We start from the raw sequence: 25385 nt of genomic DNA on the forward strand, positions 1-25385 counted from the left end.
TTGCATAGCATCTTGCCCTGTGGGCTACCTAGGGCCTACCTTACGGGTGACATATGTTATAAGAGGGTAGTTTAAGGCTTGGCCAGGGGTATTAAATGGCAAGTCGACATGGCAGTGTAGAACGGCCTTCCGGCTGAAATGGCAAGCCTGGGACATGTTTTAAAGTGCTACTTAAGTGGGTGGCACAAGGAATGCTGCATGTCCATTAGTAGCATTTAAATTACAGGCCCTGGGCACATTTAGTGCACTTAACTGGGAACATATAAATACATTAAGTATGTCAATTAGGTATATACCAATTAAACCATGTTTTAGGGGGAGAACATGTAAACTTAAGCACTGGACAGCAGTGGTAATGTGCTCAGAGTCCTAAGATCAACAAAAGAAATCAGCAAAAACGTGAGGCAAGCAGGCAAAATGTTTTGGGAAAGACCACTCTAAGGCTTTTAGGTCTAACAGTAATTTCATTTTTATTTAAATTAATCTGATCAGATACAAGATTAAAATCAAGTACAGAGACTGGGGTGAATCGAATTTATAAGGATACCTCCCTTACAGCTTGCTACATGTAAATGCTTTTCTGCACTTCTTAGTGTGTGACTGTATCACCGGACTTTCATCAGGACCTTCGTGATCCTTCTCTAAAGTGTGCTCCAATCTGTAATATAATCTATGTGCTGCAGAAACAAATGTACAGTGACCTATCCAGCAACATGATCAAAACCTTTTGTAAATTTTAAATCATGTGTATGATTTCTTCCCATTGTTGAGATTTCAAATGCTTGACTTCGACTTGCCACCCTTTCCGGTCCTAGGTCATACCACGGACTATTATGCTAGTCCATGACTAATATTTGTAAGTAGCCATAGATTACATATTATTCTAGAAGAGGCATAAAAGCGACTCTAGCATGTAAAAAAATATTTATTATTCACAGAAAAAAGTCTGCCAGCCTTCAAGCTCTTTATCGATCTATGAGTAAGAGAGATAGTTCTGATGCTGACTCTCTAAAGCCACTCTCCTTGTGTTCAGGAGTGCGTTAGAAAATTCCTTGACAGAGATGGATTAAGCCTCAATTAACATAAAATTACTGCTTCAAGGTCTACTCAGCAGGGGGAAGTATGGGACAGACCCTCTATTCAGTTGAATGTGCATTGTCACACAATATACACATAAGCAAAATGAAAATACATAAACATACTATGGATGCAGGTCAATGTAGAACCCATCGAAAAATCCTTCAACTGCCAAGGCTTAGCACACCACTACCAAGGAACCTTGCCTAAGGATTCTTGCTCAGATAGAGCACACCAATTGCTCCCCAGCTCTTGCTATGAATTCTGCTCAGTGCAGATCAATGCCCATACGCTCCACAGAAACTTGTAATGTGCTAAATCAACCAGAAGCAATAATAGGTGCAATGTAAGCTTCTTACCGTTCGTTCTTTGAAGATGCTTGCCTGAATGGTAGGGGCAGCTTCAATGTGTGTCTGCAAGAAGGATACAAAAGAAGTGGTCAGAGGCTGTAGCTGTTATCATACACCATACAGGAGCAGCTGAGAACAGTGAACACAACTCCATTAACAACATGAATATATTCTGGTGATCTCAAGAAGAGCACATAAAACAGGAAGCTGGACACATGTCTGATTGCCTTACGTTTACTTCTAAGATGAAGAACGCAGGTGAAGTCGCAATAGCTCACTCTGCAACAGCTGCCAGGTATTGACAAACAACACTAACTTCTACAACTGAAGTTGTGGTTTAATGTATTTATAGATCCTTTAGCATTTATTCATATATTTCCAAAGAGAAACATGAGAGGTGCAGTGGTCTGTCACGAAAAAGTCCTTGTTTCAGTAGAGAAAACCTGCTCTTCTCTTGACTGATGTGGTTTTAAGAAGGGTTGGCCCAAATGTTCCCCCTCTTGAGTGAAAGGTGACTTACCCTCTATGCTCCAGATACTGCATTTTGGACAGCTTTTGTGTCTCAGTACTTCCGAGTGGTCGTGGCCCAGCCCACAGAATACTGCAAAGCTGAATCCAATAACAGTGAGGAGAGGGGGCAGCAATCTGTTCTCCACCGGATGGAGGTAGGTTTTGAGGTTTAACTTTAAGGTATTAATGATGGTCGACCAGCAGAACATTCCAGTAAAGTGGTCATAGAAGAGGAAAAAGCTGACAAGTTGATGAGGAAAATGGGGGCATTATAGAACTGTAAGGCTTGGGATCGAAGAGGGAAACTATCAGTATAGTACGAGATGGTGTGAGAGATATGCAACAAGTCTATGTATGAATGTGAAAATCCGAGTCAGGAATTTGATCCATGTCTTTTTGGAAGACTTCTCGTTAAGAAACGAAGCGATGGAGGTAGGGGAGTCCTGGCAAGGCACAGAAGAATCAATGGAGTAATAATTCCCACTGTCAACGGGTGAAAAGGAAGAAAATCAAAAGTCACTGGGATAACCATAGACCTACTAACGTTTGCTGGTGATTGTGCCCCGGGACATTACTGATTTATGAAATTGATCTATTCCCCCTTATTTATGGTCCTCTCAGCCTTAACCACCATGAATGCTACCACCTACCCTTGCCAGTCTCTGCAAAAACGCCCCTCACCACACTTTCCACAAACGAGGCCGGACACAGTTTTGAAGTACAAACCTATAACAGTACGTGTAGATGTGAGGAAAAAAGACATAATAGCAATTGCAGAATGTCAAACAACATGCCTGTGTACAGGCTAAACAACAAACTCAGTACTCTCACCACAGAAGACGGAAATATTTTGTGAAAGGAGGAATTGAGGCACGCAATGAAAACTGAATCCTCTTCTACCTTTTCATCAAACTCTGGGGCTGACTTTTGGAAAGGGGGCTAAACTAAGACTAGGGAAACAGCTTGTTACAGTTACAACTGGATTGCCTGGAAGGGAGGTGGGGCATATATTTCAACATTATCAGGGCCTCTTCACAGTCCAAGCTTTCCAAACTGTGTCAACCTTAACTGGGCAGAGGACTAGTCTCAATAACATCCAGACTGGAAGACAGTTACACATCAGTTGATTTGGAGAACAGTTCCCATTGTACTGATGGAGAGGTTCAACCACAGATGAGCTGGAAGATGGCTTCAAGGTTAACTGACCAGAAAACAGTTTTACGATTTGGTGAGCCAGGTGATGTCTCTGACCTTACAGGAGCTGGTGACAGTTCAGGTGGAAGTGGATGCAGTACCTGCCTTTGATTGATTGAGGTGCTGATGATGTAAACTTCTCAGGTTCAAAGTTGCAGAGTTAGCAAAATGAGTAAAGATTGTACAACAAATTTATGTAGAAATGTATCACTTTTTTAGGTCAAAGCCTACCAGATAGCACATATGTCTGATTTGCTCACAACATCTTGGTAACATTCGGAAAGCTTCACTAGGAATTTATCGACCCATTGCTTACCATCAGCTTTGTGGTTTGTAACTCAAATTTGTTTGTTTTCTATTTATTGGCTCTATTTGTTCTAGGCTCCCTAACTTGGGTTTGTCCCTTCCGTTGCTCAAGACCTATTCACTGTATTTCCGTAAACATGCCTTTAAAACTTGTTCCTATCTTGTCACATTGCTGTGTATTCAAAAACAGAGGTCAAATGTTAGGCTCTGTCTTCCAGGGAACTGGTTTTTACTTTTCTTTCTCAGACTTCAAAGTGAGAGGATTTATGTGACAATCATGCTGGGTACTGGGGTGTGGTTGAGGTAGGCTGTACGATATTTTTTCCTAGCACACAACAACATTTAATTGTCTGAAAATGAACTCTGCAGGTATATCAGAATATTACAGAATTAGATACCACACTGTGCATACTCCACTGTACCCCTTTCCACTCTATTCTGCAGCACTCAACTCCACACTGTGTCACTGGACTCTGCACCACTCCACTCTACACCACTTCACTCTTTGGTTCCTTACTCTACAGAACTTTACTCTATGCAAATGCGCTCTACCCCAAACTACTCTACTATGCACCACTGCACTCTTCGCCACTGTGCTCTACACCACTCCACTCTATGCCACTCTAGTCTGCAACACTGAACTCTACGCCAATGACTTCTACTCTGTACTGCTACACTCCAAGCCAGTGCACTCTATACCAATCCCCTCTATGCCACTCTAATCTACTCTGCACCACTGTACTCTACCGTGCACCACCCAACTCTACTCTGAAGAAATCTACTCTATGCCACTGAAACTTGGCGTCACTGCACTCTACTCTCCATCACTGAACTCTATGCCAATGTACTCTACACCATTTTACTCAAAACCAATGCACTCTATGCCAATACACTGTACGCCAGTCTACTCTGCGTCACTCTACTTTATGCACTATCCTCTACTCGGCAACAATTTATGTCACTGCATTCTACGCCACTGTACTCTACCCTGCACCACTCCACTGTATGCCACTCTACAACACTTCACTCTCTGCCATTCGTACCGCTCTTCTCTGGACCACATCACTATCATCTGCCCCTCTTTACTATATGCCACTCTACTCTACATCACTCTACTCTTTGACTCTGCATTGTACCCTGAAACGGCACTGCACTTCACAACACTCTATTCCACTCTGTGCCTTTCTACTCTATGCCATTGTAATCTACTCTTCGCCAGTCTATGCTGCTGTACTCTACGACACTGCACTCTACGCCAATGCACACTATAGAACTTTACTAAAGAAAAATACACTCTAGGGCACTGCACTCTATGCCAATCTACTCTGCACCACTGCACTCTACGCCACTAAACTCCAATCTGCAACACTCTACTCCATGCCACTAGACACAATTTCACTGAACTTCACTTTATTCTCCACAATTCTACGCCACTGCATTCTACTCTACACCACTGCACTCTCCGCCACTGAACTCAATGCAATTCTAATCTGTACTACTCTCCTTTGCACGACTCTAATCTAATGTGCACTACTGCACTATGACAGTGTACTCTACGCCACTTCATGGTACGCCTCTCTATTCTGCACCACTCTTGTGCATGCCAGTGCACTCTACACCACTCTACTATGCACTGCTGAACTTTTTGCGCTGCACTCTACAACACTCTAGTCTAGGCCACTCCACTTTACTTTCCACCACTCCACTCAGCAACACTGTACTCTATGCCTCTGCAATCTAAGCCAATGCACTCTATGCCACTCTACACAACTTCACTCCACTTTGAAACAATCTACTCTATGCAACTGCTCACTATGCCGCTCTAATCCACTATACGTCACTGCTCTCTGTGCTGTGCCATTCTACTCTGCACCACTGTATTCTACCCCACTGCCTTCTAGGCCACTCTACTCTAAACTACTCTACCCTGAGTTCTCTATTCTGCTCTGCACCACTGTACTCTAGCCCACTTCTCTCTGCACCACTCTACATCAATGCACTCTACTCCGTAACACTCAACTCCTTGACACTCTACACCACTGCACTCTACTTCACTACACCCTGCATCACTCCACTTTAATGTGTTCTGCACCACTGCACTCTACGCCACTCTATATCTTTGCACTCTACCCTAAACTATGCCACTCTATGCCAGTTCACTCTACTCTGAAACAATATACTCTACGCCACTGCACTCAATGTCACTTCAATACACTCTGCACTATTTTACTGCACTCTACGCCACTCTACTCTGTCACTGCACTCTACATCACTTTACCACACAACCAATGCACTATATGCCAATATACTTTGCACCGCTGTACTTTACACCACTTCACCCTAGGCCACTCAATGACACTCCACTCAACACTACTCCACTCTACAACACTCTACGCAATTCCCTCTATGCCACTCCATGCCACTTTACTCCATTCCACCACACACTACTCCACTCTTTGCTAATCCAGTCTGTGCCACACTATGCAACTTGACTCTACAACATTCTATGACGTTTCACTCTCCTACACTACTCCACTTCATATCACTCCAGGCCACTCAACTCTAAACCATGGAACTCTACGCCCTTCACGCCACTCTGACCCTTCACGCCACTCTGACCCTCCACTCCACTCCACGCCACACCACTCTACTTTACAACACACCACAGTCCTTTACCCCACTTACTTTTAGTCATAATAAACAGCAGCCAAGCTGGTACACAACATAACAAACATAAAGGCAAAGCCAATAGCTCTTGCATATACTTTGCTAATGCTTGTTTTATCTAAGGCAGTTTATTTCTGGCTCCGCTTCTGAGCACTTTGGGAGTGTGCAAGCAGAAGGAGAAAGCAGATGTTTGAAAGCCCACTCACAACAGTACAAAAATAGAAAGCAACGAAGAGTCGTGGACAGCGAGGCTTAAGTCATCTGCCACTTCCAGATATCCTTCGCCCACGCTTGTTTCACTCCACCGTGGCCTTCAGCAAAAGATAGCAGAATAGAATGCTCATTTCTCCAAGTTCCCTTGGCACCCTGGAAGCCACAAGATTTAGGGAGCAGTGTATTTTCATTGAAAGTGAATGCACAGCAGGCAAAACTAAGAAATTGGAAGCCCTAGTTCCCAACTGGGTGGTGGCAACGCCATTCTCATGTCACCAGTCACTGCATACTGTTCCCTAGGTTCAATGGGGGGCTTCCTCTAAACCTCATAAGCAGTACACAGTGCAAGAGGGAAGTCGTTTTTCAAATGGGAATGCTGCTGTTAAAACACATTTGCACTACAGTGCAGATTTGTGAAGTGAGAAAAACATGTTGGAATCCCCCTTACAGTTCTGTGATGGCACCACTCAACTCCTTTTCATCATTACCTGCTGATAGCTCCCCGCTACAGAGATGTATATAACCTACGAGTAGAACTGCCGCCGCAGTAAGTTTTTCTATGGAGGCTAGCAAAAAAAGGTGACAACACTACCTGCAAGTCACAGAACTGAATCTTGGTAGAGCTGACTCATTCTTATTTACAGTGCCCTGGGACTTGGAGAATAACGTGTACAAGAAACGGACTGAATCAACTTTTGTACAGATTCGTAACACTAGGTTTTAGAACGTCCAAAGTGACCTGACAGTTTCAAATGAGGTGCACCTCGAAGCAATGAGATGTCAGCTTCTTTCTAGTAAGTATTGGAGTGGCATGATCTGCAGTGAGATGTTTCTGTACTTTCTGATCCCAGACTGTTTAATCATTTGTTTGTTTATCTCACTGTGTTCTGTCAGTGTGGCATCTGGGTGGGCAAGGTCAATGAAACATCTTGATGGGCTCAGTCTCTACAGCCTTAGTGCCGAATCCCTCTCTTTAACCTGAGCCAGAAATCCTGTGGAAGCATCGGCCTCTGCACCCTCTGGCTGAAATCTGGCTTTACAATCTCAAAACTGGATCTTCTGGAAGACATCCCTCTATAGCTGATCGACAGAATCTGACTAAGCTGCCTCAAACCCCTCTCAGGACCTTCCTTTCTTAATCCCACTTCAACCTCGCACTGCAGCCATAGAATCAATGTGCTAGACGAAAAGGTGGCGAAGGACCAAGGTTTTTTTGTTTTAAAAAAAAAGGAAAACTACACCTAATAAATTATCAACCATTATTAATCCTTAACCATCTCTGCTATGAACAAGCAAACATATTCCTAGTGGTCCTCAGAACAAAATTGTAAGAGCAGAAGCACTAGATGTTGTTCTGCCTCTGGCTTCAGCCTCTGGAAATGACTCTGACTGGATAATTCCAACGCTACCCATCAAGTGACTCAAAGCTGAGAAATACACCCCAAACTTTGTTCCATATGGGTTTGCGGGTGATTTGTTGCCTTCCTGCGATAAGAGATGTGAAATGGCTATGAAATCTTATGATTTCCACAAAGTAATTATGATAACTATGTCCTGCAACTAAACACATCAAAGAAAGATAGTCAACAAAATCCAGACAGAATATCACATACCTTTGAAGCTATGAGTTACATACAACTCCACTACTCTTTTCCTAGGTATTACATTTAAGATCTTACAAGAGCACATAGAATAAAATAGTTTATTTAGCGAGCTCTGTACAAATAAAACAAACATAAAACACATACCAACAATTTAGGCCTTGTCAGGAGTAGGAAAGTGTTATACAAAGGCCAATACAATACAATGCTAAGGTATATCAGAAAGCCGCTCTTCGAATGAAAAACGAAATGAAAAGAAGGTCTCGGCTGCATGCAAATGCATCTGGTGTTATGTGAGTGAAGAAAACAAATGCTAGGATAAACTAAGACGATGTTGAAAAGAGAGATGTCAATCTATGATAGGTCAATACAGAGATATTGCTTATCAATTACAATCTCAACTGCTGTAAGACACCCAGATGCTAAAAAAGAGAACCAGTAAAAAAAATAGAAGAGAAAAATATTAGACTACTGTGTGCATAGAAATGTGACTCCAAAGCAAAATATGAAATGACGAATGTTAAAGTGGCAAAAAAGTAATAGCCCAGAACAATGAACCCCCTAAAACACATTAGCAGACTAACTTTAGATATATGGAGAACCTCTTCAAGTCATCAAAAAGATTTACGGAGAGAAATGACAAAAATTCTTGGATACACAAGACTATGAAGAGCACGCTAAACTCTGCTGACAATGTAAAAACAAAAAAATAGAAACTTGGAGTGGCAAAGCCAATAGATCGGACCATGGGAAGCTTAGTTAGTGCTTATTGTTTCTCAAACATGTGACACAAAGATATAAAAATAAATTCAGAAAAATGGCTCCCCCTTCGGCTTATACTAGCAATAATAAATTATGTAACACATAAAATCACTTCTAAAGAGCTGAGGCGCGTTAAAAAAGGTTTATCACTAGTGTAAAACCAGAGGCAAATGTATTTTATACTCACTTTAGAGCTAGCGCTGATTAGAAATTGAGAGTTCGTATTTAGGGTAGTAGGTGCTGACAGTAAAATGGAGAGCAAATAAAGTGTGCACAACAAACGTCTCTGAGCAAAAGCCAGCTCTGTAGGGTGCAGATGAGAACGTCTGGGGCATTTACCTACTTGTCGAGGGGTTCTTAGACTCCACAGAGACAGTATTCCTAGGGTGGTGATAGAAGGAGTCTTCCTATCTCCAGGGCGCAAGGAATAGGCCTGCTAGTACTTGGGGGTTTCCCATCAGAGGCCTGGGAGGGGGTGTGGGGCTACGGCCAAAGCTGCCAACTTTGAAAATGGAGAACTAGGTTTGAGTCCCGACGTCGTTGCTCCGGTCTTGCAGGTAGCGACTGAAAGGCAGGTGGGACAACTTGGCCAAGGGTTAACATTGTGACTCTGTGACAAGCTTTAAACAGAGACCTAGGCATTGTATTCGAAGCAGCAGAGGACACCAGGCATCATAGTCATGGGTTAGGAACCTTGCAGGCTGCATGCCACACACAGACACCTTTCAGGAAGATAGGTTACAGACAGGAGGCACTACACACAGGTGATAACTTCTCAGGCAATGATAGCAAAGTCAAACCACAGCAATATCACATGCAGGAAATTACCAGTCAGAGAGCAGCCACCCCCAGGCAGCAATGGTGCGCCAGAGCAAGTGAAGGCTCAAAGAGTAATGTTCCTTCTGGCTGCCCGGGATAAAACAGGCAACACTGCTACAGATAGTGAAAAGAGGTTTCACGGGCTGCAATGGCAAAGGGAGAGAGTACTGTGCCCTCTCAGAAGCAACGAAGCAACGGTTTTGCGATGGCTTAAGTAACATCACAAGCTGATAAACTACGAGCAAACATCAGGCTCCAAGAAAGCAGCAATGCATAAAGTAGGACTCCTAAAGGCATGGCAGCATGCCATGATATTTGTCCAATAGGGCATGAAACAGGAATGCAGGGCACCCTAGGATTGTTACAGATAAAGACACCGGATACAGGTCTGCTAGATTCAGGGAAATATGTACCACAGGCATGCAGATGAAAGGAAAAAGAAACAGGCACCAGAGAGAAGGGAAACATGGGGATGGAAACTTGTCTGACCAAACCCTGGATCCCTCTTTTAATACTGCTTTAACCTCTACATCTTCCTTGCCTACCCTCATGCTCAAGGATTGGAGAAAATTTATTCTACAACTCCACCTTCCTCCCTGTGCTCATTGCCTCCCTCGTACCTTTCCTCTGCATATCAATGTCCACTTGTTCTCTTTTGTATATATATCTATCATCCTCCCAGACCCTCAGCTCATTCTATGTCGACCTTGATTATTTAATAAACTACAATCTTTCCTTCTTCCATTTTGGAGATTTTAGGTTTAAGATCTCTTTCAAAGATTTTGAATATACCCACTAGTACAACACCCACCTACATTCAATGCCGGGGGGGGGGGGGCAATACTATACTCATGCAACAAGAAGGTGGAGGATAGAGAAACAGGGGAAGAGGGGTCAGGGTACAACATCCTGTGACGACTGTCTCTGATACTGAAAAACCTAGTAAGCATATTACAAAAGAGAAAAAAATTAGTAATTGGGCAGATATCAGGTTTTTAACAATCCACCCCGTCCAACTAGGTTTAATCGTTGTCATTATTTGTTAGGCGGAGAATACATAGCTAATTGCAGCTTTTTGCAGTCCCTGGGGCGGGGTGCAAAGGCCACGGAAGTGTTGGCGTGTTACCGCAGGGCTGTTGCTGATGCCGTGGGTCATTTAGTGCCAGGTTGCCTCTGCCACCGCCACCACAAATCTAAGGTTCCTATCTGGATCTTACATTCTGCACATCAAGTAGAATCACTTAATTTTCCTCACTTCCTAGTCCTGTGAAGACCATCTCCTTTTCTCACCTTTTCTCTGTATCACCTTCCCTATTTACTGCTTCTACCTATTTTCTCTGGGACCTATGTCCTTTCTGTCATTTCTGGGCCTGTTTTTTTCTATCATCCCTTCTCTCCTCTCCTTTGTTGTGTTACCATCTTTACACCGCAATCCTGCCAATTTTGTGGCAATGTTATCTATACCTTCCACCACTTTACCCATATCTCCAAGTTAACTGCCTGCAGCTAAATCTACATCCATCTTGTTAATTTCAGCTCATGCCAACATCAGAAAAAATCTTTCAAAAGATGAATGTGATCTTTTTCAGAGCTGTGGGAAAGTCTAAGACAAATGCTTCATTAATAAGGGCCCGTGGTTCTTCCTGGTACCCAGTCAACATTGTCTCGTGGCTTTGTCATTTCTTAAGTAGCTCCTGGCTCACCAGTCGGTTGCTTTTACGCTTAATGCATTAGCTACACCATCCTGTTCCTAAGGCTAAGTGCACAAAACACAACATCATTTGTAGGAAGTTACATTCTCAATCAGCCATCATCACATTGAGCGGGCTGTGGACACGATGCCCCTACATACATTCAGACAAGCTTAAGCCATTGCCTTTCTGTGGCACTTCCCAATGTAGTATAAAACGAATGACATCCGTCTTAAAGCATCCATCATGTGTTTGAAGGTCCTGTTACGTTTATTAACCTGTAAATTAGGCTATGAGTTATACTGGGTGGAAAGCACATACTATGCCAAACTCGTGCCACATGGCCTTCACACAGTGTGGTACAAAGTTTGTTCCGCAGTCAAAAGCCATCTCTCTAGAAAATGCAACTTAAGAAAACATGTAATCGATACCTATACTGTCACAAATTTATAAGAATGAGGCGTTGCCACTTTAACCACCTGGAACAATGGTTCCTATAGGAATGAGTAAGTTACATAATAAGCAAAAAACTCAATGTAGAACTGCTTTCGGAAATGTATCCTGTCAATAAGTGATTTGATTTATCAGAAAAAAAAGAATAAGCAAGAATAGCCCTAAGGTACACCAAAGTATCATCAAAAGTGTGCAATCAAGTTTAAGAGACACTTACTACACGGACTATAAAAATCCAGAATGCAGTTCCTTTTTTGACATCTGAAATATATTACCCAGATTTTGTTATGCAAGGTACAATGTACATAATTCATTCAAGGGGAAGTAGTTACAAAGTTTGACAAAAATATTTCAAGTGATATCACATACAAAATACCGACATCAGTAATCCAGATTACACAGTCAATGTTAAATGTTTAAACTTCAAGAACTATCTCAGTGTGGTTTGTATTTATGACGGCGTATGAATGAGCGAGTGATTACACGTTTTCACATAGATGGTGTACTGACCTTTGAGATTTTCAATCCAACGGGGTTTTTGTAAAAATCTAAATTTGGTCTTGAATTAGGCAAATTTTTGCAACCAGGTAAACTGTTTTGGCTGAAACCCGCGGACCCTCGTGGATTTAACTAATTCCTCCCACGGTATCGCATTCTGATTTTAATCCTGCCAGGGCTCCCAGGAATAACTATTAGGGCACCACTAGGCATTTTTACTCGTAAATCCGTCATGACAATAAAAACAGGTGCCCGCTGGAAGTTCAAGGTCGAGCTCGCCCAGATAAAGAGAGAGTCTAGACGAGGACTCGATCGTGAAGCATCCCAAGAGGAATCCTAGTAGGTGAGAGTCCTTTTAAGAAACACGGATTGTTCACTGGACGGGTTGAGAGACAACCTATATTAAACTAGGTATATTCCTTCTGCTAATTGATGAGTTGAGTAAACCACAATGTAGTCAGTACAGTCAAACAGTGTAAAAAGATAATTTTAAACATTGCTGCATTGTGAGCACAATGACCAGTATATGCAGCCACCATATGGTTGTACTTGCAGAAGCCATTTGGTCCAAAGATCAAAAAGGTTTGTAAATAAATAAACGTGTGACTAGTTAATAGGAGCAGCAAAGTAAAGCCTGCATCACAGAAGGAGTAGGTGGATTGCTAGAGACATGGGATAACGGTGATCCCAGCTATCTGATGACTGCGTAAATGGATCGCCTTTCGAAGAAAAGCAAAATGAGTAAAAATTGAAAAATATGAGCGCACCCAGTGAATCGAAGCACATCAGTTGTAAAAACTGTTTCCTTAAAAAGAATTGCTTATGCCGGTAACTAATATAGATCGTCTCTGCTGAAGTGGGAGGAACACCTACCTAGCTGGTATTAGATGCAGAGTCAAGAACAAGGCTATAATGCGGTTATTTCATTAAAGGGAAGTCTAGAGTGTGGTGTCTTCTCTAGAGTGTGAATGCTGTAATCACAGTCAGGCAAATTAACACTGTGGATTTATTGTACGATTGGGAAGAAACAGGCAACCTAAGAGCCATCTTTCTTCAAAAATCCAAACACTCCTCATTGCAGGATAGAGTGAACTTGGTAGACTTTTCAATTGCTAATGCAGGTTTGAGTTGACAGGTGTAGGACACGATGGCTCCAAACAATCAAGACATTTTCTATAGGGGACATGGTCACCCTCTTTGAAGGCCCTCTGGATGCTATGAAACATTCTGTGAGAAAGTAGATTATTAGTTGGGAGAGGTTGTAAGACCTTATCAAGTAATAATGTGTCAATTCTGTGTCAGGCAGCTACAGCCCGTCCTACTGGGCGAAGGGGCCACACACCCCGCCTTTTGCCCACAAAGAAGTGTGTCTGTGGAGCTGAGCAAAGGGCAGCCTGACAGGCACACTTTAGTTTCAGGTCGGGCAGCCAGGAGCTAGACATGTGCTAAATGCATAGGTTCCTGGCTGCCTGTGCTGAACGTTGCTGAGCTGAAGACGTCACATCTCCTGTGGGTGCGACATCTTCAGTCTGGCAAAACATCTCAAGGCCTTCCTCTTCATGATGAGGAACAGCATCACTTATTGTCTCTGACCTGTGTGCTTCAGTTCTAAGCCCTGAAGTGCCCAGGGACGAGTGTCAATTACTGACACCTTGTCACAGAGTGGGGTGGGGTCAGCAACTCTCACTGACCCTATTCCACTGTGTGACGAGTAAGGACTGCTTCCATCCGTCACTGGCTAACCTAAGGTCAGCCAATGAGGGAAGGCAGCACTCCCAACCCTCATAGCACCTCCAAGAAAGAGCTGCTCAGGTATGATTTTGTTTTTAAATGTTTGGTTTGTGCATGAATATATAGGAGTGTTGTGAATGGATATGTGTGCGTGCGTGTTTGTGTGAGTGTATGAATGCACAAGTGTGAGTCAGTTTTCACGTGCGTTTGTGTCCCACCCGCCCCCTTCCTGCTATAAGCACTGACGGCCACTGGTATCAGGCGCAGTTAGGTTTCTTTAAATCAAACCATAGATCAGTCCTGGGTAGCTGTGGCACAGAGCAGTCCAGCAAGCAAGTGTAAAGCATTTATTACGACAAAACAATAAAACAGTGGGAAACATGACACAATAAAAATCCCACTAGATTTATAAAAATAGTAAATATTTTATCTTTAAATGGACCACAAAATGACAAAAGTCATAAATCACTGTAATTCACTGGTAAAGTTTAGTAAATAACTGTTTTTCACTCCTGGTTGAAGTCTACATGCCTAAAATGCCAGGGTGCAGGTCATAGATAAAAGCCAAAGTTCCAGGCGTTCTGCAATGGAACTCTGGGTTATAGGCAGGCATGAGTAGGACCCGGGCAAGATTTTATCTTTGCACTTAGAAACTTTTTGGGATCTTTTTCTCAATGATGGGCTCGTCAATGAGGTTCTTTTTCGCTCGAGTCCAGGGTTGGGTCCAATATTGATGGAAAGGCAAAGTCCAATGGATTAATGAAAGCCTTCATTCTCTATGGCATCCAAGGCTACCTATGACTTAGCAAGTAGCTATAGTTCTTGGTCCTTGGACTCTGTGTCCAAAAACTTAATCTTTTACTTTAGGCTCTCAAGTTGCAATTCTGTGGGAAGAAAGAACGTTCTAGCACCAGCCATGGGTCCAGAACTTGGGACGCACCTCTTGGGGGATAGGACTCTATATCACAGTTTACACAAGCGGAGGCCTGGGCAAATCCAATGGAAACTAGTTAGCTGGGCACTCTGCAGGTACAGGCTTCTTTAGCGTTTGTGACCCCAAGCTTAACAGGAGGCTAGCAAACTAGTCCTCGGAGTCAATTCACTGGTCTTTGGCACAACTGGGAGGAGGTCCAGCCCTTTGGGTACACAGGTTCAACAGCAGGAGCAGCCCTTCTGTTTCTGAAGTCCTGTTTTGATTCAGCAAGTGCTGACTTTCTTGGTGAAGACTTTCTTTGTGAGGTCTACAGGTTCAGCTGGTGCAGTCCTCCTTCTTTTCTTTCCGAGTCCAAGAGTGTTGTGAGGCTGTGAGCCAGAGGTGTCATTTTCATGCCAAATTCAAGTTTGTGAGTGGGGAGGACTTCATAACCAACTGAGCTAGATAACCGCAGGGCAACCCGACCCACTCTTATATCACTGCCTTTGGAGTTGGCACTAAACAATTCCATAGTGCATCTCTCTGCCCGAATCCAAAATGTCAGGACCATTCTTCCCTGGGTGAAAGCTTTGAGCACGCCCCTGAGGTGTTTCCAGAATAATTTGCCACCCCTCCTGGAAATCTGGTTCTGCAACGGGTTTCTAACCTCTTGGGAAGATGTAAGCTTGTGGTCGCCCTGCCAGCAGGAGGTCACACCTCATTCAAGAAGATCTTTTTTCCCCTATCCTGAGACCCACTCACAGCTGTTGTCAGGATGCATGAGGCTGTCTCAGGCAGCAACTGCTGTAGTGAATCAGAAATGACTACTACACATTTGAGCCTGAAACCAGTGCCTTTCTAAATCATTAAGTCAGGTTTAAGGTAACTTTTGGACCTTACATCCTTTGTGTGGTTTCCCCCCCCCCCCCAACTTGTTGCCTTTGAACCCCCTGTTTTTTTAACTTTGTTTTTGCTGGCTTGAGGACTCTGAACACTTCACCACTGATAACCAGTGCTAAAGAGCTTGTGCTCTCTCCTTAAAACCTGTTAGAACAGGCTTAAACCCAATTGCCATATTTAATTTACAAGTAAGTCCCTAGAAAAGTGGACCAGTAACAAGGGCCAGTAAATGAAATGCTACTAGTGCGTATGTAGCACTGAATGTGCCACCTGCTTAAGTAGCCTTTTAAACGTATCTCAGGCTTGCCATTGCAGCTCGTGTGTGCAGTTTTTAAACTGCCATTTCGACACAGAAAAATGAACCTTTTGCCAAGTCTAATCCTTCCTTTTTAATACATATAGGTCACCTGTAGGGTAGGCCCTGAACAGCCCAGCGGGTAGGGTGTGGAGTATTTAAAAAGTTGGACATGTACTTTTAAGATTTACATGTCCTGGTAGTGAAAAAGTCATACGTTTTTTTTCACTACTGCAAGACCTACCTCAATCATAGGATTTCGTTGGTTGACTTTAGTACATTAAATGAGTGATAACTTTTAATTAGAAGCAGGTAGACAGTTCGAGTTTGGTTTCTAAAGAACTGCAATTACAAGCCTTCTTTAATGGTAAAGTCAGATTTTTATACAGAATTCCGAAAACACTAATTTTAGAAAGTTGGTATTTTCTTGTCCTAACTATCTGCTGCCCGCAGTCTGATCCTGGGTCACATGACTAGATGTAGTTGCCAGTTGGTCTTTGTGTACTGCTCCCAGACAGTGTGACAAAGAAAAGATTGGTGTTGGCAGGATGGGCCACTCTGAGTTGATGAGGGGGAGGAGCTGGGCCTACCACACTTGCTTATCACAAGGGCTCTGCTTGAGTACGCTCACAAAGGTTTTGACACTGGTCTTTTGTTACCCCAGGCAAGCTGGGGCCAGGGTAGGGAGGAAGGTAATGCCTAACATGTCGGAGGGGTAAAAACCTCTAGATGTTCAACCTACTTCAAAGTGGGCACCAGTTATAAATATTGGCCCCTTAGACCTAGCTTTTCAGTACCCATGTGGCTCTGTGGGAAAACTCAGGTCTGTTGTGCTGCTCTGCATGAGTGACTGCCACTCTGCTGCCTCACTGAAGGACTCAACCTGCTTCTTGAGCTAAGGACCACCAGAGTGACTCCATGGGCTAATTGTCTGGCCTTCTGGCCAAAGCCTTAGGAACACAAAGCTCCAACCTTCTTCAACCCGGCACTTGGAGTCTGCCAGCTGTGTGTTGTGCCCTTCTGAGTGGTGTCCCCCCCATTCCTGGACCCTTAGAAGTGGGCTTCAAGGTGCCCTGCCAGCTCAACTGTGGAGCCAGAGGAACCAATGAATTGGAGCAGCTACGTGATGCATCACCAACCAGAAACTCTTCATCAGAGTTATTGCACGACGCATCGCCTGCTGTGTGGTTCATCTCTGGCGCAGGACCTTGACTCACCATCTGCAGCCTTCCCGGAGGCACTGCTTCACATGTATCCTTGACGTAGGTCTTTGGATCACAAGCTCCTCTTCAATGTCATCCTCAACAATGCAGGGCTCTGCATCGCAAGCCCCACACCTTCAACAGAACCAGCCAATGCGTGACGTATCTCGATGCAGGACTTTGCATCGTAAGCCCCTCATCGACTGCATCCTTTATGAGAATACAGGATGTCGCATCGCAGCTCCCAGGAATCGCCACAGCACAATGCATCCTCGATGCAGGACTCCACAATGTTCCGCAACCTGGATTTAAGGTACTTTTGCTCAGCGGGCCTTACTGGGTCACTATAGCCAGCACGTGCTCCATCGCAGTAGACCTGAATTTCTGACTTTGTCCCGGTCCAGTGCAACCAGATAACCACAGCTGGCGCTTTGTGATTTTTGGCACTATATTCATTCAAAGCTTTAAAACTGCATATCTCCGGTTCTACTGATTGGAATTTTGTTATTTCGGTCTTGAATTGTTTATTACATTTTCCTCTATTGTTCTGAATTGATGCAGGATTTCTCTTGTGTGATGTTTCACTTTATTACTGTTTAAGGTACTTCATAATAACATCACAAATTGTCGATAAGCTAAGCATGACTGCTTTTGTGCCAAGCTACCAGAGGGTTAAGCACAGGTTAATTTGGGGTTGCCTGTGTCTTAACCCTAACAAAGAATTGTGGTTACAGCTTGAGAAGGGCTTTACAACATTCAAGCAGAAACACAATTTCTTACAGTTATAAATAATTTGATACCTAGAAGTACTATATTTTGTGGTCATGTCAGCTAAATGACTACCATCCTTGCTACAGTGAAAACGACAATTGCGAGTTTTCACTGCCAGGATATGCAAAACTTAAAATAAGCACATTGTTCTTTTAAATATCTGGCACCCTGCCTTATAGGCCACTAATGCATTCCACGGGAGTGTCTTATAATTATTAAAGAGAAAGGTCCGGAATTTGCAAACGTTTATTTTATCATGTGGTTTGGGGATTTAAAAGATGTCCTAACAGGCTCCAGGGTCAGGCCTAGAACATGTTTAGGCTTAGGTGGCTTATGTAGATGAGAGGGAAATACCGTAAATGTTTGAGGCAGTCCATCTCTCTACAGGGTATGGACTTTACAATGAAACATAGAGCAGCGAGTTACCATGCTAACATGGATAACCTTTCTAGGTTTTTTCAATTGAAACAAAAAGACAAAACTGTTAAGATGATGAAATGGATGGGAAACAAAGATCAAGAGATTGCTTTGGTTCAATGAACTGCACACACTGAGTAAGCATCCCAGAGGGGTGTCATGGACCTCATAGTCCTCTGTCGAATAAGACCAAATAAACAAACCTCTGACTGGATTATGAGACTCTGGAGTGCTTGATTTTGACGGCTGATCTTGGACATATTTCTTGAAGCTACAAAAACTGTGGATGGTCTTACACCAATAGGAAGCCATTGTTGAATAGTACATGAAAATATTGCATGTTACAATAAGAGGAAAAATAACCATATATTATAGCCCTAATGAAGCAGTGTTAGCAACGCAAACCACGTTTTGGATGTACTCAATGAAAGAGAGATATGCATTGAAGGATAACAACTTTGGAGGTTGAAGTCAAGGATATATAAAGTCCTTCCAGCTGTTGAACAGACAATATTGTGTCAATTTAAACTGACTCTGAATAAAGTTGGAGGAAAACCAAATTGTGAAAGACAGGTGTGTGTGTGTGTGTATTTACTGAAAAAAACAAAGGTTATAAGGACGTTATAATTAGGTTCATGTTTCTTCCATACAAAACGATAAAAATGTAGCAGTTATTGTTATACTTATAGTCAGAATTATAGTAAGAAACTATAACTTGTGGCCTAAAGTTACTTAAAGGCATGAGTCAGTGTTTCTCCAGATAAGTATTACTATAAGTATATCTATTACAGCAGAAATGTCTACGGTTTGCATGGGTATAATGTGAACCTAACTATAATTTCCCTGTAACCTTTGCAGTGGTCTGGGTCCACTGCTAACCTGTCTGCCTGCAGAGATGTTTCCTGTTGGTCCGAAAAGGCCTAGTCATTTGTCACATGCAGCTGAGTGGCCTAACAATAGAGCCAGAGTTTTGTAAGAGCAATTTCCGTCTGCCTGGCATCTGGTTGGTAGTAATAAAGCAGTTCGGGGTACATAATAACCCCCGGTGATCCCATCGAGTCTGAAAAAAAATATGTGAAATCGGGAAGGTGATGTTCTGCAATACAAATAAAACCTTAGTCAAGTAAATCATTTTGTCCAGGGCTGCCAGCAGTGACAGGGGAACTTTCGCCATTTTTCAACATCTCGACAGTGCGCATCAAAGACTCTTATTAAATTCCTTTCAAATGAGAGATCACAATCTGGGGTCACAAAGATTCCCAGGTATTGGAACCCATCAGTAGCCCACTGAAATGCATACTCCTGCATGCGGTTCCGGCCTATCCTCCCTATGGGAAATGCTGCAGATTTGTGCCAATTAATCCAGCGTCCTGAGTAGTGGCTAAAGGTTTCTAGGATATGCAGGGAGTTTTGCAGGTCTGCCAGGTACAGAAGGAAATAATCTGCGTACATGGAGATGACATATCCCCATTCCAGGGACCATCGGAGGCCTCTGATCTGTGCATCCCTTCGAACCCAGGCTGGCAGTGGTTCCAGGGCTACCACAAACTATAAAAGGGAAAGCGAGCATTCTTGTCTGGTGTCCCTGGAGAGTGTAAGTGCCTCGCATCACACCCCCTGACCTTGACTCTCGCTAGTGGGTCTCTATATAACAGCCTCACTCAAGAGACAAAGTAAGAGCCAAGGCCAACCTTATTAAGTACCACCAGCAAGGAATGCCATTCCAAAGAATTAAAGGCCTTCTTGGCGTTAAGGACCAGAAGGACCCCCGATTCCTCTAGCCCAGTGCTAAGCGCCAAGCAACCCATCAAGCGCCTTAAGTTGTGTCCCTACATGGCATAAACTCAGACTGAGATAAACTAGGGAGTCCACCACCTGCATAAGGCGGTTTGCCATGATATTCGCCAACACCAGTCTTCACATTAATCTGTGAGATTGGCCTTTACGAGACACAGTTGTCTGCCGGATTACCCGCCATACGGATTAGGGCAATTGCCACCTCCCTGAGTGACAATACACCCAGATCCGTCACCCTAGAAAACATTTTAGGCACTGGCTTCACCACTTTGTTTTATACACATTTGAAAAACTCTGGCAAAAAGCCTTTAGGGCCTCGGGTCTTCCCGCTGCAGAGTTGGGACATGGGGTCCCCCCCTCGCCATAAGTGACCTCTGCATCTAAGAGGGTCCTCTGGTCAGGGTTTAGATGGGGGGCTCACATCTTATAAAGTCACTCCAAGTACTTGGCAAACTCTCCAAGGGACTCTCCCGTAGCCCCGCCCCTCCTGACTATACACTCCATACCCACCTGTGTCCTCCTTCCCTATACACCACATGGCCAGAAGCTTCCCTGCTTTGTTGCCAACCTCATACAGCCTACCCTGCTGGTATCGGAACTGGGCCCTGGTCTACTGACGAACTAGGTGCACATATTCTTGCCTTGCCGTCTCTATGCTTTGTGTGAGTACTCTCGAAGGTGAGGCAACATAATCGCCCCCGATTCTGCCAGCTTCTCTTCAAGCAGCTGACACTCTTCATCCCGCTTACGTCTCTTATCTACTAAGTGTGCTATGAGTTGGACCTTAAGGATGGTTTCGTAGGCTTCCCACGAGTCAACCTCAGAGTGTACACAGCCCTCATTTTCCATGTAGTATCGTTCCGTGGCTGTGACACCAGTCTACGAGTGGTGTCATCTGTGATTTACAACAGATCCAGCCACTAAGCCCCCCCCTCAGCACCGTGAGGCCCATCGGAATCACTGTTGTTAAGGTTGAATGTTCCGAGATCCTCAGCTGGAGAAAGGTCATGTGAGTGAATCTACCCATCTGATATATAGGCACCAGGAGGTAATCCAACCTAGACAAGATGCCCATGGAGTTAGATGCTTAGGAGTATTGTACTTGGCCCGAAGTGTCTTCCCTCCACAAGTCTGCCAGACCCATGGCCTCCATAATGGTGGCCAGGAGCGTATCTGTCCTCTGCCGTTCTCCTATTTTCATAACTGTGAATAGGTCTGTAGGAGGCTGGCCTGGCTTGTAGTGGGTACCTGAGGTACTTACACCTTGTGCCAGGTCCAGTTATCCCTTATTAGTGTAGAAGAGGTGTTTCTAGCAGCGTAGGCTGATAGAAGGTAGCTATGGCAAAGCAGCTTAGGCTGAACTAGGAGACATGTAAAGCTCCTACTATACCACTGGTGTCATATGCACAATATCATAAGAAAACACAATACACAGAAGTACTAAAAATAAAGTTACTTTATTTTTATGACAGTATGCCAAAAGTATCTCAGTGAGTACCCTCAGTATGAGGATAAGTTATATACACAAGATATATGTACACAAACCAAAATTAGGTAAGTAATAGCAAGAAAAGTAATGCAAACAGTGTAGAATTACAATAGATTGCAATAGGAGCACATAGGTATAGGGGAAACACAAACCATATACTCCAAAAGTGGAATGCGAACCACGAATGGACCTCAAACCTATATGAGCTTGTAGAGGGTCATTGGGACTGTAAGAAAACAGTGAGGGTTAGAAAAATAGCCCAACCCAAGACCCTGAAAGGTAAGTGTAAAGTGCACCTACTACCCCCAGAGAGCACAGAAGTCGTGATAGGGGGTTTCTGCAGGAAGAAAAAACACCAGCAATGTAACAACAGTGGATTTCCGGACCGGAGTACCTGTAAGACAAGGGGACCAAGTCCAATAGTCGAGACAGTGTTGAGAGTGGGCAGGAGCCCAGGAAATGCCAGCTGAGGGTGTAAGGAAGCTGCCACCGGTAGGAAGAAGCTTGGAGTTCTGCAAGAAAGAAGAGGACTAGGAACTTCTCCTTCGGAGGATGGATGTCCCACGTCGCGATGAAGCTTGCAGAGGTGTTCCCACGCAGAAAGACCGCAAACAAGCCTTGCTAGCTGCAAGGGTCGCGGTAGAGGTTTTTGGGTGCTGCTGTGGCCCAGGATGTCACCACTTGGAGGAGACAGAGGGGGCCCCAGCAACTCAGGGAGCCATCACAGAAGCAGGCAGCACACGTAAAAGTACCTGAACAGGCACTTGGAAGGAAGGTGAACCGGAGTCCACGCGAAGTCACAAAAGGGAGTCCCACGACGCCGGAGGACAACTCAGAAGGTTGTGCACTGCAGGAAGGAGTGCCGGGGACCCAGGCTTGGCTGTGCACGAAGGAAATCCTGGAAGAGTGCACAGGAGCCGGAGCAGCTGCAAATCACGCATTACCCAGCAATGCAGTCTAGCGTGGGGAGGCAAGGACTTACCTCCTCCTAACTTGGACTGAAGAGTCACTGGACTGTGGGAGTCACTTGGACAGAGTTGCTGAGTTCCAGGGACCAGGCTCGACAGGCTGAGAGGGGACCCAGAGGACCAGTGATGCAGTCTTTTGGTGCCTGCGTTAGCAGGGGGAAGATTCCGTCGACCCACTGGAGATTTCTTCGGCGCTTCCGGTGCAGGTTGAAGACAGGCTACCCCCAGAGCATGCACCACCTGGAAACAGTCGGGAAAGCCAATAGAATGAGGCGCTACAATGTTGCTAGTAGTCATCTTGCTACTTTGTTGCGATTTTGCAGGCGTCCTGAGCAGTCAGCAGTCAATCTTTTGGTAGAAGGTGAAGAGGGAGATGCAGAGGAACTCTGCTGAGCTCTTGCATTCGTTATCTGAAAAATTCCCCAAGGCAGAGACCCTAAATAGCCAGCAAAGGAGGTTTGGCTACCAAGGAAGGAGGATTGGCTACCAAGAGAGGTAAGAGCCTATCAGAAGAAGCCTCTGACGTCACCTGCAGAGGTCTGGGACACACTGGAGGAGCTCTGGGCACCTCCCCTGGGAGGTGCAGGTCAGGGGAGTGGTCACTCCCCTTTCCTTTGTACAGTTTTGCGCCAGAGCAGGGCTGGGGGATCCCTGAACCGGTGTGGACTGGCTTATGCAGAGATGGGCACAATCTGTGCCCATCAAAGCATTTCCAGAGGCTGGGGGAGGCTACTCCTCCCCAGCCTTCACACCTATTTCCAAAGGAAGAGGGTGTAACACCCTCTCTCAGAGGAAATCCTTTGTTCTGCCTTACTGGGCCAGGGCTGCCTGGACCCCAGGAGAGCAGAAACCAGTCTGAGGGGTTGGCAGCAGCAGCAGCTGCAGTGGTGACCCCGGAAAGGCAGTTTGGCAGTACCCGGGTACTGTGCTAGAGACCCAGGGATTAATGGAATTGTCCCCCCCAATACCAACATGGTATTGGGGTGACAATTCCATGATCTTAGACATGTTACATGGCCATGGTCGGAGTTACCATTGTGACGCTATACATAGGTAGAGACCTATGTATAGTGAACGCGTGTAATGGTGCCCCCGCACTTACAAAATCCACGGAATTTGCCCTGAACGATGTGGGGGCACCTTGGCTAGTGCCAGGGTGCCCACACACTAAGTAACTTTGCACCCAACCTTCACCAGGTGAAGGTTAGACAAATAGGTGACTTATAAGTTACTTCCGTGCAGTGGTAAATGGCTGTGAAATAACGTGGACGTTATTTCACGCAGGCTGCACTGGCAAGCCTGTGTAAAAATTGTCAGAGCTCCCTATGGGTGGCAAAAGAAATGCTGCAGCCCATAGGGATCTCTTGGAACCCCAATAGCCTGGGTACCTCAGTACCATATTCTAGGGAATTATATGGGTGTACCAGTATGCCAATGTGAATTGGTAAGTTTAGAGAGAGCATAACCACTGAGGTTCTGGTTAGCAGAGCCTCAGTGAGACAGTTAGGCATCACAAAGGGAATACATATAGGTCACAAACTTATGAGCACTGGGGTCCTGGCTAGCAGGGTCCCAGTTACACACAACAAACATACTGACAACATAGGTTTTCACTATAAGCACTGGACCCTGGCTAGCAGGATCCCAGTGAGACAGTGACCACACCCTGACATATACTCACAAACAGGCCAAAAGTGGGGGTAACAAGGCTAGAAAGAGGCTACTTTCTCACCTCCCCCTCCCAACGAAGGACAATAAGGCTAACCTTGGCCAGTTGAGTCTTTATTGTCTAAGTGGTGATAAGTGGAGAGTAGCTCTGCAATAGACTGGTTGCTCCCTTTATCATCCACTATATGGATACTTCCCTGTGGGGATGTAAACCACCCTGTTTAATTTTTTTTATCTAACCAACAATGTGAAGATATATTCTCAGAGTTCCTATCAGTATTAGTTTAGAACAGTGGGAATTGTCCACTGGACCTATTTCTAGTGATGAGAATGCCAGACTGGGATGCTGTCTCAGTAAAGCCATAGCTGGGCAAAAACCTTGTCCATATGGCTGTAAGAGAGAACAGGGATGCTGTTTCTCTTGTTTTGGAGCAGGGCAGGGATGCTGTCCTATGAGCTCCACACTAGGGCAGGGCTGCTGTCCTAAGTGTTTTGAGGCAGAGCAGGGTTGCTGCACTAAAGTTTCTCTAGGAGGGTTGGAGGGATGCTCCATGTTAACTACAATGGTGGACTTTTTATCACCAATATTAGTTATCCCACAGAGAGGTACTTCCACCTCAGGGAGTACAGCTGTGCCAGCTGGTGGTTCCCTTGGTACAGGTGCCACCTCGGGAGAGGTTTCTCCTACCACAGGAAGGGTATCCTGAATGGCAGGGTAGGTAGTGGATGTGTGAAACACGAAAGGAGAGTACTGGGAGTGTTGCTATCCCACACCACCTCCCAAGAGAAATCTGTATAACCACTAAGGGTGTGGGGTAGTAGGGATTGAGGGTGGTACTGGACCAGTGTTCCCTCAATAGGCGGTATCAATTAGGTCGCCTTGAAGTACGAGATGGAGAAAGCATGAGTGAAGAGTGTCCCAGGAACGAAAAACTGTATTGTCCTAAAGGGGGGGGGGGGGGGGGGGGGGGGGGAGGAGTTCCCTTACGGACTAGGTGGTCTCACACACATAATAGTGTCTTGCTTCATCATTTGACCACCTAGTCCCACCCAAGTAAGATGGTACTACTTGGGCGGACTCAAGCTCTTGGTT

General features: G+C 44.6%; 1 protein-coding gene across 4 annotated transcripts in view; it reads right to left on the reverse strand.

Moving 5' to 3' along the window:
- The window catches only part of TEDC2 (tubulin epsilon and delta complex 2), a 327490-nt gene that overhangs the window by 154534 nt on the left and 147571 nt on the right, over positions 1-25385 (reverse strand). For all 4 annotated transcript variants that reach the window (XM_069210499.1, XM_069210500.1, XM_069210496.1 and 1 more), the window contains one exon: positions 1437-1490. In XM_069210499.1, coding sequence (XP_069066600.1) covers positions 1437-1490 — 54 coding nt within the window. The remainder of the gene's footprint in view (positions 1-1436; positions 1491-25385) is intronic.

The sequence above is a fragment of the Pleurodeles waltl genome, chromosome 10 (assembly GCF_031143425.1).
Source record: "Pleurodeles waltl isolate 20211129_DDA chromosome 10, aPleWal1.hap1.20221129, whole genome shotgun sequence".
Classification (NCBI taxonomy): Eukaryota; Metazoa; Chordata; class Amphibia; order Caudata; family Salamandridae; genus Pleurodeles; species Pleurodeles waltl.